Below are 13,916 nucleotides of genomic sequence, written 5' to 3' on the forward strand. Positions count from 1 at the left end.
TTCTCCGAGCTTGTGTTTTGAGCACAGTAATGATTTATTCTTTCATTGATATCTCTGACTGTGGCTCATGTTCTGGCATCTCTCATCCTGTCCATCGCTATTAGTACTTACGCACGTAGGTACCTAGTAAACCTCCCTGGTTGGACGTAACCACGGCGGCGATTCGTGGTGGTTTAACCTATGTGAGGAATGCGGCCATGAAATCCTCTCATACGCTCCTGCAACATCTGGATGTGCCCCTCGTTGCACTGCTCTTGGCTCTGAACAGCGAAAATCTGGCGCTCAGACTCCTGAAGAGCTTTCACAAGCTCTGAGACTCGGTGTTGTAGCATCCGGCTTTTCATGGATTCATCGCTCCACCATCGTAGCACCATTGCAACTGCCTCGTCATCCGGGTCGCTCACGGAGAGGTTTAGGAAGAATGTCTTGGACATTTGAGTCGTATCTGGCGAGGTCGGGGGGCCATAGCTATGGATCGTGTTGGCTGAGGCGGACGTGTGGCTCTCTTTCTGATCGATCCCAGTCTGGATATCCAAGGGAGCTTTGGGATTAGTCGCCAACAGGCTCTCGGTCAGAGTTGGCGTGCTGACAGTGTGCGAAGCGCGAGTGTCGAGACGTTCATGATAGTCTGAGGTGCTCCCTTTGGGATCTTGATGGCTATGGCATTTGGGAACCCCAGCCATATCCTCTCTTTTCCCCTCCTCGGTCCCTGTGTTGAGCGAGTCGATGCTGGTTTCCATCGACCTGATTGAGCTTTCACGATGGGCAATCAACTTTTCCATCCCGTTGATCCTGACTTGAAGTAATTCAAAGTCTCGTTTTACCGCCAGAACACTGAGTTTATCGTCGATCATTTGGCTTCTTAGCTCTTGGATCCCCTGTTCTGCCAATAAAGCGAGCTGATCCATGGTGAGGATAGGGCAGTGGACCAACAAGATGGGTAAGATACTGAGAGCTCAGCGACTTCCCTGTTGGTAGCGTTCTTCTCAGACACGGTGAGGCCTTGGTGACAGAACAAGTCGAATGGTGTTACAACGACGGGATGTGGAGATATTACTTACTGGTTTGGTTAACAAAGGAGAACTGGTGGCAGATAGGAGGCGGGTGGAACTTACCACCTTTTTTATTCTATATATACCAGCATAGGATGCTCAAGCCGGAAAGATCGACCGGAAAGCTGGTCGAGGTCTTGTTGTGGTTGACGAGACCCGATGGAGGGGCTGGAAAGGTTGTGGGCAAGTAGGTGGTGGGGTGAAATGTCGATGGTCAACAGGGTCAGGTAGAGGTTGACAGGTTAAAAGGTAGGTTGACTGGGCGAAGGTCGATAGGGTGAAATGTCGACAGGGTGAAGATTGAGAGGGCGTGCAGTGGTGCTGCGCCCACCATAGGCAGTAGGTAGATGCTCCCATCTGTATCGATGCACGTCTGCTCTCAGTGATTGCTGACACCCGGCAACCTCCCAGTGCCAGCCCTCTTGTCGATGACTGTTTGCACTCATAGTATTAAACTTCTGCCACAGTCTCAATCTCTTCTTGCTGCTCCAACTTCTTCCAGTGCACTTTTCCGTCGGCCAAGCAGCCTCTTTCTCTCCTCACACTGCTTGCATCTCTCCCCTCAGTCTTTATCATCCTCGGCATGACATCGCAGACTATCATCATCCTCAACGCATACTTACCATTCTAGCATACCAGCGTCGCTGTCATAACCTTTCCATTCGGTTTCGTGCCCTTTCCAACGACAGCACCAATATACTTCAATCAGTCAGCAAGCTAGCTTGGCATAATGTGTAGATTTCACGTCAGCAAAGAAGTCACCATGTTGGCTGATCCCTCTAATCACCGCACTGGCTTGGCCCCAGCTTGCTTCGACACCAAGATCTTCGAAGTTGGCTGGTGGCCTTCGGTCCGCCACCCCGATCCATCCCGCATGAGACAACGAATGCAGAGTCAAGCATTCGTCACCGATACTTCACCTTCGCGCGAATACCAAGTTGACTTCTGGCGCAGCCGGGCGACCTACTTCGCCAAGGCCGCTGATCAGTCATTTGTCCAGTGGAAGGCTGAGAAGAAGCTGAACGATGGCAAAGTGAGGCACCTCGTGGATGAGCTTGCCGGCATCAAGAAATCGATGAGTCGTATGATATCACCATCATTGCCTTGCACGAGAAAGATCAGAAGAACCAGGGATACATCGAATCTCTTCAGAACCAGCTCAAGGAGGCGTCTCCACGACATGGTTCAACTGCCCATGGACTCGCGCCACTTACACCCCCTGCGGCACCCGAGGCGCTCTATCCAAGCAAGCACAGTGGCGACACCCCATCTCAATCCCAATACTCAACGGACGACTCTCAACGAGTATCCCCAGTCTCCTCTCCCATCTCAACCTCTCCTTCCTCAGTCTCGTCTCTCTTCACTTTCCCAGCCAGGAAGCGAGTCAACAGGAACTCAGGCAAATCTACTCAAGAACCGGAAGCGACTATTAACTCTTTCAAGTCAGACCTTTCTTCCCTCCCAACACAAAAGAGTACACATCCGACGCCTTCGCCAGCCCCAACCCTGTTTGCGCTTCCGGACTACGCCACTGCACGTTCCGACGGCGTGTTCAGGTTGGATGATTGTGTACGTCTTGGGATGTGGCATAGCGGGGATTTTAAGACCGAGGTCAAAGTCAGAGAGGACAGGGGAGGTTACTGTTTGGTTGTTGTTAGCATCCGAGATCGAGGAAAGAAGGATGTTGTCGGGCTTGGTGTCGAGGTTTGCCGTGGAGGTCTTTTGTGCCTTGGGCTACTTCCCGCTTGATCTTTCAGCTTTTCGGTGACAGGAAACTCGGGAAGTTCTCTAATGAGATTCAACAGCGATGAATCAATGTGTTGGGTTCCTCATGTTGGTCGACCGGATGGCGGAGGTAGGGGGGTCCATTGGGGAATTTGGCCACGAGGTCAAAGGCTTGTTGGTAATATCTTGTAATGACTTGCTTTAAGACATACAAAAGCCTCATTGCTGGACTTCGCTTTGTACCTACCTCGGGGTGTAAACACAGCCGGATTGGGCTGTCACTGAACCGGGCAGCGGTGGTGGAGGATTGTCTAATGCTGTTGGCCTTATGACAGTATCCGATTCTCGCAAAGAGCACATGTCGGATGCAACGGGGGAGTAGCATGGCGGCATGCATCAGATTAGTGTATCGCGGCATACCGGTGTCGCATCGTTGCTAGGACGTCAGCGTGTCGTAACAGCTCATGTCCCCATGTTTTTGATGCATGCAGTTGGGAGTTAGTGTTCCCTCTGATTGGTACCACATCTCATTGGTTCGTTTCGAAGTTGTTCGCGATGATGTTACACAGTAATTATGCACTTTGTGCGACTGTCTCGAACACAAATTGGTAGGCATATCAAATCCATGCAAATCTAGCAAATAAAGGTGTATACGAACATGATTTGCGAAATGTTCCACGCTGGCGTCCGAGACATTTCCGATTGATTATTGTCGTTTCACGTAGATATTCTCCAATAACATCAAGACCGGTGAACACCGACTCCAATGCCGGTAGACGTTGCAATGCCGGCGAAAAGTGGGGCAATTGCCGTCACTGTCCGTTCCGATCGGCATCTGTGAGGTCACAGGTGGCTCCCTGTCAAATGTCCAACTTTGCTTCGGAGCGCCTGCCACATTCTCTTGAAGCCTAAATTGGTGACCATTGTTCCATTCCATCCGCTATTTTTTGTCACAATGGCTGCCAAGTTTGCTTGGAAACAACACGTCCAGGCCCCTCGGGAACCTGACAGTGAGCGTGCATAGTATACGACACGGAGCAGTGCAGCGGCTGTAACCATCGCGAAGGGCAGAATTTAATGGGCTGTAACAGGCAGGCAGGCTGTCATTGATCCCGTTCATCTGCCTTGGCCAAACACTGGTGACCGAGTCGTGTGGTAAGGGTTAGGTAAATAAACGTAATAAGCTAAGCAGTCTGCGAGGCAAAATACCTTAGCTCACAGCGGTCACCGGTCCAATGGAAACGGTGCGTTTCTCACAGTCCTCGTCTCCATCTCCATCTTCCCCTAAACTGAACTTACCTCGGGAAGAATCCAATTGGGATGAATCGAATTGGGATCACTTTGCGCAGCCATCAACTTCTGCAAAAATGTTGGCGGAATTGGGCCCTCCGGACGACACGCGCAAACATCGCCCGCGAGACTCAGCCACGACCGAGTGACAAAGAGTCGTTCATCAGCAGAACAAAAACCTTTTGTTGCAAAGACGTGGCAAGCAGCCACAAGCGTTCGGTTCTTTGAGGCGACAAGTGCGATTCATGACGGCAAGTAAAACATCCAGAGCTCAGCATGGCAGGGGCACCAGATCTCTGGCCATCGGCATGTTCCGAAGAGGTCAAGTCGATGACGATCCACCTGCAGAGCGGAGATGCATGCTTGTTTCAACGTCTTCGATTGGCTGCCCCACACTCAGGCGCTCGAGCCCAATCCCATCGTTTGATTTTTTGCGAGGCCTCCCCCTCTTCTAAATTCGGGTACCGTTTTGTTTCGGGGCCACGAGATCGGGTCTTCATCGTCTAGTCATTTTGGTTGGCGGCGCTGTCTGTCAATTCCCCAGCTTTGTATGGAAATGGCCAGACATGAGGTGCAGGTCGTGCCCCCCGCGAAATAAAAGATAAACGGTTGGGCGTCAACTGCCAAATATACCGCTCAGATGACCGCGCGGAGCAGCAGATAGTTCCAGGTTTCGAATAAACTTGAGTGCCAATTCGGCCACGTCGGTCTAGAACAGCTGTCCTGCATCGTGCCAAGTTCCTGGGCCACATTGCTTGGCTCCGTCTTGGACACTGTGCAGCTCTGGGCCTCTCAGCGTCATTGGTGGACCGTCAGCGCTTCCGCCACACCGCCGCAACGAATGGACGGCAGAGCTCACCGTTGCTCATCCCAGTGCTGAACACTGTGGGGCCGTTGCCTGGGTCCATTGCTTGTCGAGCTTGTCTGTCCCTGCCAAGGGACGGGAATTGGGGCAGGGCAGTTCATCGCAAGACAAGGGCCCAGCAACAACTGATCTCTTGAACAAGCCGGAGGGCGGCAGCTGCTGCTCCCTCTGGACTGGGGAGAGTGTGCCTTGTTTTTTTTTGTTGTTCCCTTCCACAATCTGCCCACCCGGCAAAATCCACATGCCATCATCGTGCGAGCCCCGAGCATTGTGACGGGACGTGGCTGCCTCTCTTCTTCTTTCTCTCCGATTGTCTTTTTATTCCTGCAGCCTCCAGTTTCGTTTCCCCTGGGCAACACGCATTGCGTCATTACTGCAACACGAAGCCCAACTTGGTAATTCTTCGGCCTACAACACATCGCGGGGCCCAGATCACCCACCCACCTTCACCACCCTCTCCCTTCATTGATTGTGTTTGCCCAATTGACGAGCAACCACGCCATATCATTTATCTCAACACGTCAGCAACAATGGCGGATCCTGATCCACCAAAACGTGAGGTATGTTATGTGTAGAACATCTTTTTTGCGCGTCGTGATCAAGACCACTGACCGACCCTTGTGCTTGCAGTCGGCCGGCTTGAGTCCCGCCACCAAGGAACGCGATGCGCCCAGCACCGCGACCACAACAAGCGGCAATGGCGACCACAAAGCTAGCTCAAAATTCCACCTCGATGTCGAAGACGCCCTGACGCCCGACCCGGGCACCGAGGACATGTTCATTGTCGAGAACAACAAGTTCGCCTACTCCCCCGGACAGCTCGCCAAGTTCTTCAACCCAAAGAGTCTCAATGCTTTCTTTGCCGTCGGTGGTTTGGCTGGGTTGGAAAAGGGTCTGCAGACAAACCGCGAGAGCGGTTTGAGTGTCGACGAAACCTCGGTGGGCTCGTCCGTTGCCTTTGAGGAGGTCGCGCCCAAGGGCGTGCCAAAATATGGATCTCATGGCGACACTGAACCCACCGTCAAAGGCGACAATCCGGCCGCCACTGCCGCTGCTGCCAATGCCACAACTTCAACTCACGATGCCGGTGGCGCCTTTGCAGACCGCAAGCGCATCTTCAAGGAGAACAGATTGCCAGAGAAGAAGAGCAAATCGCTGCTGCAGCTCGCCTGGATCACCTACAACGACAAGATCTTGATCTTGCTGACGGCCGCCGCCGTTGTATCGCTTGCGCTTGGTCTGTATCAGACCTTTGGTGTCACTCATGAACCGGAGCCGGTTGCACCGGGCCAGCCCCCTGCTGAGGAGGGCGCCAAGGTCGAATGGGTCGAGGGTGTGGCCATCATGGTCGCTATCATCATTGTGGTGGTGGTTGGTACGCTGAACGACTGGCAAATGGAACGGCAATTCAACAAGCTCAACAAGAAACACAACGATCGCACCGTCAAGGTTATTCGCTCTGGCAAGTCTGCCGAGATCTCCGTCTTTGATATTGTGGTGGGTGATGTCATGCATCTGAGTCAAGGTGACATGGTGCCGGTCGACGGCATCTTCATCAGTGGGCATGGAGTGAAATGCGACGAGTCTTCGGCTACTGGCGAATCAGATCTCTTGAAAAAGATTTCGGGCGAGGAAGTGTACAGGATCCTCGAGGCCATCTCGAGAGGCGAAGAGGCACCACACGACATCGAGAAGCTCGACCCATTCATCATCTCCGGCAGCAAGGTCAATGAAGGCACTGGCACCTTTTTGGTCACAGCTGTCGGTGTCAATTCTTGCTACGGACGCACCATGATGTCCTTGCACACCGAGACTGAAGACACGCCTTTGCAAAAGAAGCTCAACCGCCTGGCAGATGGCATTGCCAAGTTTGGTGGTGGCGCTGCTTTGCTCTTGTTCGTCGTTCTTTTCATCAAGTTTCTTGCCTCCCTCCCGGGCAGCCAGGATACACCCGACCAAAAGGGCCAGACCTTCCTCCGGCTCTTCATCACTGCTGTGACGGTCGTCGTCGTTGCTGTTCCCGAGGGTCTGCCACTGGCTGTCACCCTGGCGCTTGCTTTTGCCACCACCAGGATGATGCGCGACAACAACTTGGTGCGCGTCTTGAAGGCTTGTGAGACGATGGGCAATGCGACGACAGTATGCTCCGACAAGACCGGTACTCTCACACAAAACAAGATGACAGTGGTAGCGACAACACTCGGCAAAAGCACCAGCTTTGGCGGGACCGACGCCCCTCTGGATGACGACCCTGGCATCAAGACCGAAAAGTCCGCTGCCAACACGGTTCCCAACGTTCCGATTACCGAATTCACCCAGGGCTTGAGCAACACGGTTAAGAGGCTTCTTGTGCAGGCGAACGCTGTCAATTCGACTGCTTTTGAGGGCGAATCTGAAGGCGAGAAGACATTTGTTGGGTCCAAGACGGAAGTTGCGCTGCTTGTCCTCAGTCGCGATCACCTCGGCTCCGCCCCTGTCCAGGAGGAGCGGGCCAATTCCAACGTTGTCCAGGTTGTCCCTTTCGATTCGGCTGTCAAGTACATGGCAACCGTTGTCAAGCTCCCCGATGGCAGGTTCCGCGCATACGTCAAGGGTGCCTCCGAGATTCTGTTGGGCAAGTGCTCCAAGGTTATCGCCGATGCCAGTTCCGAGGAGCTTTCCGCCGTGGACATGACGGAAGACGACCGCGAAATGTTCGCCGAGACCATCACTTCATATGCCGGCCAAACCCTCCGCACAATTGGATCCTCGTACCGCGACTTTGAGTCCTGGCCGCCCCCGGAATTGGCTGGGCAGACGGAGCTCACAGCGGCTGAGTTCGACAAGGTTCACAAGGACATGACGCTCCTTGCCATCTTTGGCATCAAGGACCCCCTGAGACCCACCGTCAAGAAGGCTATCGAGGACTGCAAGCGTGCTCACGTCAAGGTTCGCATGGTCACAGGCGACAATCTGCTCACCGGTCGCGCTATCGCCAAGGAATGCGGTATTTACAACCCCAAGGAGGGCGGTATCGCGATGGAGGGCCCCGTTTTCCGTCGCAAGACCCCTGAGGAGTTGAAGGAGCTCGTACCCAAGCTCGAGGTGCTTGCCCGTTCCAGTCCTGAGGACAAGCGTATTCTGGTCAAGACGTTGAAGGATCTCGGTGAAACGGTTGCTGTCACTGGCGACGGTACCAACGATGCCCCGGCTCTCAAGATGGCTGATATCGGCTTTGCCATGGGTATCGCCGGTACTGAAGTAGCCAAGGAGGCTGCCGCTATCATTCTCATGGATGACAACTTTGCTTCCATTGTCAAGGGTATCAGCTGGGGTCGTGCGGTCAATGACGCCGTCAAGAAGTTCCTGCAGGTATGTATGCTCCTCTGATGTCTCTGTTGTGTGATGATGAACAACGCTGACATGTTCCAAAGTTCCAACTCACGGTCAACGTCACCGCCGTGGTCGTCACCTTCGTTACAGCAGTTGCCAGCGACAAGGAGGAATCCGTCCTCAACGCTGTTCAACTTCTTTGGGTCAACCTCATCATGGACACGTTTGCCGCCCTTGCCCTTGCCACTGATCCTCCCACCGATTCAATTCTCAACCGCGCTCCCGACAAGAAGACGGCCCCGCTGATCAACACTCGGATGGGTAAGATGATTATCGGTCAAGCCATCTGCCAGCTCGCCATTACGCTCGTCCTGCATTTCGCCGGTCCCACGTTGATGGGCTACGATATGACCAACCTCGATCAGCAAGAGCACATGAAGACCCTCGTGTTCAACACGTTTGTCTGGCTCCAGATCTTCAACCAGCTCAACAGTCGCCGTCTTGATAACCACCTCAACATTTTTGAAGGCATTACTCGCAACCGGTTTTACATCGTTATCAATCTGATCATGATCGGTGGCCAGGTCCTCATCATCTTCGTGGGCGGTGCCGCCTTTGGAATCCGCCCTCTCACCGGAAAGGAGTGGGGCATGTCTATTGGACTGGGTGCCATCTCCGTCCCCTGGGGTATGCTGATTCGAAAGTTCCCTGATGCGTGGGCCGCCGCCTTGACTCCTCACATCAAGTTCCCCAAGCTCCGTCTCCGCAAGAGCAAGAAGAAGGATGACTTGGAGAAGACGTCGGAGGATGCTGAAGCGCAGAAATCAAAGGATCTCACGACGGATAGCGAGAGCGAACGTTTTGGCCCGCCATTGAGGACGCTGACTAGTATTCGCGGCAAGCGGGCCTCGACACATATTCGCCGGGGTTTCAGAGAGTACATGCACGACAAGAAGACGCAAGTCAAGGACAAGGTTGCCGGAGGGAGCACCACCAATGTTGCTCCCGAGGGGGCTGCGCCAGTGAATGGCACAGGAGGGGTTGCTAAGAAGGCCTAGGTGGACTACAAGTTTGGGGATGCCTCCTGAGCCAGGGGGGGTTTCGATAATGGCGGGGTTTTTATGTTGCGTGCGAAGAAAGGATACGGACTCGGGATGAAATTTTGTTTTTGGTTGACATGGGCTTAGCAGGTTTTGTTGTTTGGAACACATACATACGGATACCCCTGGTTTTTTTCCCGTGCTTTGCGGTGTGGGTTGTCGGATGAAAGAGAGATGAATCTGGCCGCTGCTGTTTTATAGGTACTTGATGGTAGTACGGTTTCTTTTAATGATGTCGCTTTCGACGCTTCTTTTCTTGTGTAGCGCCAGCGGATTGGTATCTTTGTGGTGGGTGGGATGAGATGGGATGGGAGGGGATGGGGATATGAATATAATGAGTGAAAAGTTTTACTTGGTGATGTGATGGTGGGTAATGAGGTGCCATGTCGGTGACGAAATTACTTATGACAATCCAAAGGTGACTCAAATAGCTTCTACATTCAACGGCCCCAAAAAAACCACCTGTTTCTGGATTTAAAATCCAGAAAATTCACAGGATAAGGAAGAAGCCCGTCAAAGTTTCTACACAAACTTTTGTTGTTTTCCTGGTTATTAAGAGGTTTGATGGTGTGGTTGGGAGTGGTTATTGCGGAAGGTTAGAAGTGCTATTGCACAAGTAATTTTGTCGCCCAGGTAGATGCTTTGTTCCGTCTGATGGGTTTATTCTTCCTTGCTGGGATGATGTTCAAGGCGCTGGGTGAGAGAGATCGGAATAATTCGAAAGGCTCTCGTGAACGCTACTGAACTTGGCATCTTTTGTTGCTGGGATAACAACATCCCGCATACCAACACTCTAACCGCTTCTGTACTGTTGACCTCGGTCCTATCTGGCGGTAGGATCGTACTTGATGCCACCCGCGCATGTTTTCTTCCCGCAGTCGACCGCCCTGTAGGCTGTGACCTCTTTTTTGGACCCGTCCAGGTTGGTTACGGCTGTGGTGAACTTTCCGGTGGAGCACCTGTCACGGTCAGTACTCAACACAAGTGGGTGTGGGGTGGTGGTAGTAGTTACATGGTGACTTTTGGATACTGTTATTACTCTGGTTGGGAATGTGTTGAAGGAGGTTTGGAAGCTGATTGGAGATACGAAGGAGAGAATGAGTTTGGGTTTTGGGAGAAATGTCTTGCTTTCTATAATTGATGGTATACGCCTGCTCGAACGTCATTAGGGTGCTGGGTTGTCTTTTTGTCTGAGGCTTTGATAAGGCGTTGATGCCCGCCCCGGGCGAGGCGAGCGGCGCTTGCTGTTTGGGGAAAGGGGGATGACCATCATGTTGTTGGTGATACGGAAGCCGGGCACGGAGAAGGTGCACTTTGTAATTCATTGGGTGAGATTGTCCTGGTGGCTGGAGCATTGAGGCTTCTGCGGTTCAGAAGAAAGAGGGAAACTTTGAGTAGAAGGATGATCGAACCGGAAATCTCGAGACCATTGTCGGATCCACTTCTTAGGCGTAGCATAGTCTGTACAGGTGAGCCCCTTACCACTTGACCAAGCAGCCGTTGGGTGGTTTCGATGTCTGCTCCTGCCGATACTCGGCCCTTGTGCGTTGCTCGTGCTTGTTGCTCTGGGAGGTGGGAGGGCAGCTCATGGTACAGCAGACGAACGCGATGTGAACTATGGACGTTGAGGCACATGACAGCTGCCGACGAACGGAACTACGTGGGGTTTAATTTTGCGTTCTCCTTAGAGAGCTAGAAGTCTCAAGACATTCCGCAGAGTTGCAATTCTTACCTTCTCAGTCTTGAAGGCAGCACGATCGGCAGACAAGTCGGCAACCCCTCGGCAGGTTAGCTAGGCAGATCTTTCCCCCTCCCACATGAGGAAACTCGCAAGTCCTGCCATCTAGAATCCAGAACCCCACACTACGACCCAACAACAGACGCCCCGTTCCGATACCAAGAACGGCTAATGTAACGCCAGTATGACAAGGCTGATTGCCGAGACTCTTTTTTTTCACGACAGAGACGTCTGCGTTAGATGCCGAGGAGAACATGTGGTTGGGATGCTGTGTAACAAGCCACATGTAGGCTTCATTGGAGGGCGCAGGGTCTGGTAGCTCAAAAGGAGGAGATGAGTAAGCGTCTACCACACCACCCAGGTGAGGGGCTATTTAACTGTTGATGGGAAATGTGTTCGGGGCATTGAGGCCCGAATCGGATAGATTTCCTGAGGGGGAGAGAGTTTGGCACGGGGAGAGGGAGGTCTGATAGGTCGAGCCGCGTGGGAAGGCATGTGGTGAAGGGGTTCAGTCAGGTCAGATTTTCTGTGTGGATGGAGGAGATGGGGTGAGCTGTGAGATACTACCCATTAGTTTTGTGGCGGACCAACAGACGGGACTATCGCTTTGTGCATGATGGCTTTTGGTTGATGTTGGTAGTAGCTACTACGTGTGACTCCAACCTCCATGTCAGATACTAACTAGCCACCCGTGCATGGACATAAATTGGTCTTTTCCATCCATCCCCTCTCTTAGCCGCCCCTCTTGTTTGCTTCCCACTTCCTTTCTTCACATCCCCTCCGCAGCAAAAGACGCCCCACCCGGTGACCATCATGAACCACCTCCTATCCCTCTCCCTCCTGGGAGTAGCAGCCCTCTCCAACCCCCTCCCCCAACCCGGACCAAACCCCAACGACCCCAACGACCCCTTCCCCCCCCTACCCCCCGACCTCACCTTCGACGACATCGCCGAGTTCCCCACCTTCAATGGCACAGGCGCAACAATGCTCCGCTTCGGCTGCCACCAGCTCGTAATCGACCGCATCGACCCCCTCGTCAACCCCCGCGCCGTCCCCTCCCCCCACCAGCACCAAATCGTCGGCGGCGACGCCTTCGACGCGTACATGCCCCTCAAGGACATCGCCAAACGCTCCTCCTGCACCGGCTGCTCGTACAGCGACGACTTTAGCAACTACTGGACTTCCAACTTGTACTTCAGAGCACGGAATGGTAGTTACAAACGAGTCAAACAGATTCCGAATAACCTGCAGTTTAATGATACCTTTGCCACGCAGACGGAGGGGGGGTTGACGGCATATTATGTCAGTCCTGGGCAGGGGGAGCAGGGTGTGAAGGCTTTCAAGCCGGGGTTTAGGATGTTTTTTGGGGATGCGGCGTTGAGGGCGAGGCCGACGACGGGGTTCAATTTGAGCAGGCAGACTTGTTTCAGGTGTTATACTGGGCCGGGGTTTGAGGGGGATAATCTGCCTCCGTGTCAGGATCCGGCGGTGGATAGTTGGGGGTTGCCGCAGAGGAAGTGTTTTGGGATTAGGTGAGTGGTGTTGTTTTGGTGAGATGGAAGAGAAAAGTTTGCTGATGATTGTTGCTGGGACTAGGAGCAATATCCTGTTTCCGACGTGAGTCCTCTTTCCACGCCCTTTGATACTCTTGCCGGCTTCGGCGTCGGCGACTAACAAGACCAAAGCTGCTGGGACGGCGTCACACTCGACACCCCCGACCACAAATCCCACGTCGCCTACCCCCTCGAGGGACCCCAACCATTCAGCGCCTTCCGCACCGCCGAAGCCTGTCCTCCTTCTCACCCGGTCAAGATCCCTCAGGTCATGTTGGAGATCGTCTGGGACACCACCCCCTTCAACGACCCTGAGCTCTGGCCTGCCGACGGCTCTCAGCCGTTTGTCTTGTCGACTGGTGACCGCTCGGGCTACAGCCAACACGCGGATTACGTCTTTGGGTGGAAGGGACAGGAGCTGCAAAAGGCCATGAATGCCGGCTGTGCGGCAGCGAATTGTCCCGGGATCAAGGTGCAGAGTTTGAAGAAGGCCAACAAGTGCAAGGTGAAGCCGTTGGTGAAGGAGAAGTCCGAGGGGTGTAAGTTTTGTTTCTTAGACACTGTGTGTGACGTGACGTGGGAGCTGACAAGACTGGACGATAGGGTTGAGTGCGTTGCCTGGTGGGATTCAGGCTCAGTGAGATGTAGTGGCCATCTGAGTTTATGTGACCGGGCAGAAGAAAGCTCACCCATAGTTTCAAGACTTTGCATCACCCATTGGTGGCTGGATTGCGTGGATGTGAAGATTGTGTGAATGACTGGAGCAATGCTCCCCAGTCCCAATCTTCCTCGGCCAGAGGAGGTACCAATGGAGCGGTCCCTTGCCTGGACCGAGCGCTACCTCGATTGCAAACCGCCCCACACACACTAACATATAGACAACCATTCTACCTCCGAACGCCCACAGCTCAAGGTTACATGCCAGGATTCAACCCGCATCCGATAGCTATGCCAGGCCAGGGCTCCAAGAGCCAAACACACTCAGCTGAGGAACATTCGGGTGAGTTAAAGCCCATCACTTCCCAACTCGAGGAACCTCCTTCGCTACACACACCCATTTCAAAGCCACCACGTGCATTTGCCGTGCCCTTACTCCAGACCAACCAGACTCTGCCAGCCTCGTTCTCAAGAAACTCACGGATGCAGGGCCAAGATGGATCGTGAAAGGCCAGAACGAATAGCGGAGTTCACCACGTAGCTATAAGCCAATTGTTACTTGTCTGACGAGGGGGCACGTAGACATATATAACTCGCCCCCGTCTTGGCACTGTGAAGTCATCA

General features: G+C 53.3%; 4 protein-coding genes across 4 annotated transcripts; 3 read left to right on the top strand and 1 right to left on the bottom strand.

Moving 5' to 3' along the window:
* Positions 1-173: 173 nt before the first annotated feature.
* On the bottom strand, positions 174-908 carry QC762_507753 (uncharacterized protein; the record flags this gene model as incomplete). The annotated part of the gene is made up of 1 exon (XM_062891187.1): positions 174-908. The coding sequence occupies one exon, from the start codon at positions 906-908 to the stop codon at positions 174-176; it is 735 nt and encodes a 244-aa protein (XP_062742504.1).
* An 874-nt stretch (positions 909-1,782) lies between these two features.
* On the top strand, positions 1,783-2,820 carry QC762_507755 (uncharacterized protein; the record flags this gene model as incomplete). Its single annotated transcript, XM_062891188.1, has 1 exon — positions 1,783-2,820. The coding sequence occupies one exon, from the start codon at positions 1,783-1,785 to the stop codon at positions 2,818-2,820; it is 1,038 nt and encodes a 345-aa protein (XP_062742505.1).
* Positions 2,821-4,506: 1,686 nt separating this feature from the next.
* Positions 4,507-9,626, top strand: PMC1_2 (plasma membrane calcium). The gene is made up of 3 exons (XM_062891189.1): positions 4,507-5,492; positions 5,563-8,283; positions 8,346-9,626. Exons 1-3 carry the CDS (start codon positions 5,463-5,465, stop codon positions 9,300-9,302), a joined length of 3,708 nt encoding a protein of 1,235 aa, XP_062742506.1. The 5' UTR covers positions 4,507-5,462; the 3' UTR covers positions 9,303-9,626.
* Positions 9,627-11,063: 1,437 nt separating this feature from the next.
* On the top strand, positions 11,064-13,352 carry QC762_0084590 (uncharacterized protein). Its single transcript, XM_062883976.1, has 4 exons — positions 11,064-12,614; positions 12,679-12,699; positions 12,768-13,174; positions 13,239-13,352. The coding sequence occupies exons 1-4, from the start codon at positions 11,896-11,898 to the stop codon at positions 13,274-13,276; spliced, it is 1,185 nt and encodes a 394-aa protein (XP_062742507.1). The 5' UTR covers positions 11,064-11,895; the 3' UTR covers positions 13,277-13,352.
* Positions 13,353-13,916: the final 564 nt, after the last annotated feature.

This window comes from Podospora pseudocomata, chromosome 5, assembly GCF_035222375.1.
Source record: "Podospora pseudocomata strain CBS 415.72m chromosome 5, whole genome shotgun sequence".
NCBI classification, from domain to species: Eukaryota; Fungi; Ascomycota; class Sordariomycetes; order Sordariales; family Podosporaceae; genus Podospora; species Podospora pseudocomata.

Coding starts and splice junctions, on each gene's coding strand:
- PMC1_2 (XM_062891189.1), top strand. CDS start 5,463: ATGGCGGATCCTGATCCACCAAAACGTGAG. Junction 5,493..5,562: donor CTGATCCACCAAAACGTGAG/GTATGTTATGTG, acceptor TTGTGCTTGCAG/TCGGCCGGCTTGAGTCCCGC. Junction 8,284..8,345: donor CCGTCAAGAAGTTCCTGCAG/GTATGTATGCTC, acceptor CATGTTCCAAAG/TTCCAACTCACGGTCAACGT.
- QC762_0084590 (XM_062883976.1), top strand. CDS start 11,896: ATGAACCACCTCCTATCCCTCTCCCTCCTGGGAGTAGCAGCCCTCTCC. Junction 12,615..12,678: donor AGGAAGTGTTTTGGGATTAG/GTGAGTGGTGTT, acceptor TGCTGGGACTAG/GAGCAATATCCTGTTTCCGA. Junction 12,700..12,767: donor AGCAATATCCTGTTTCCGAC/GTGAGTCCTCTT, acceptor ACAAGACCAAAG/CTGCTGGGACGGCGTCACAC.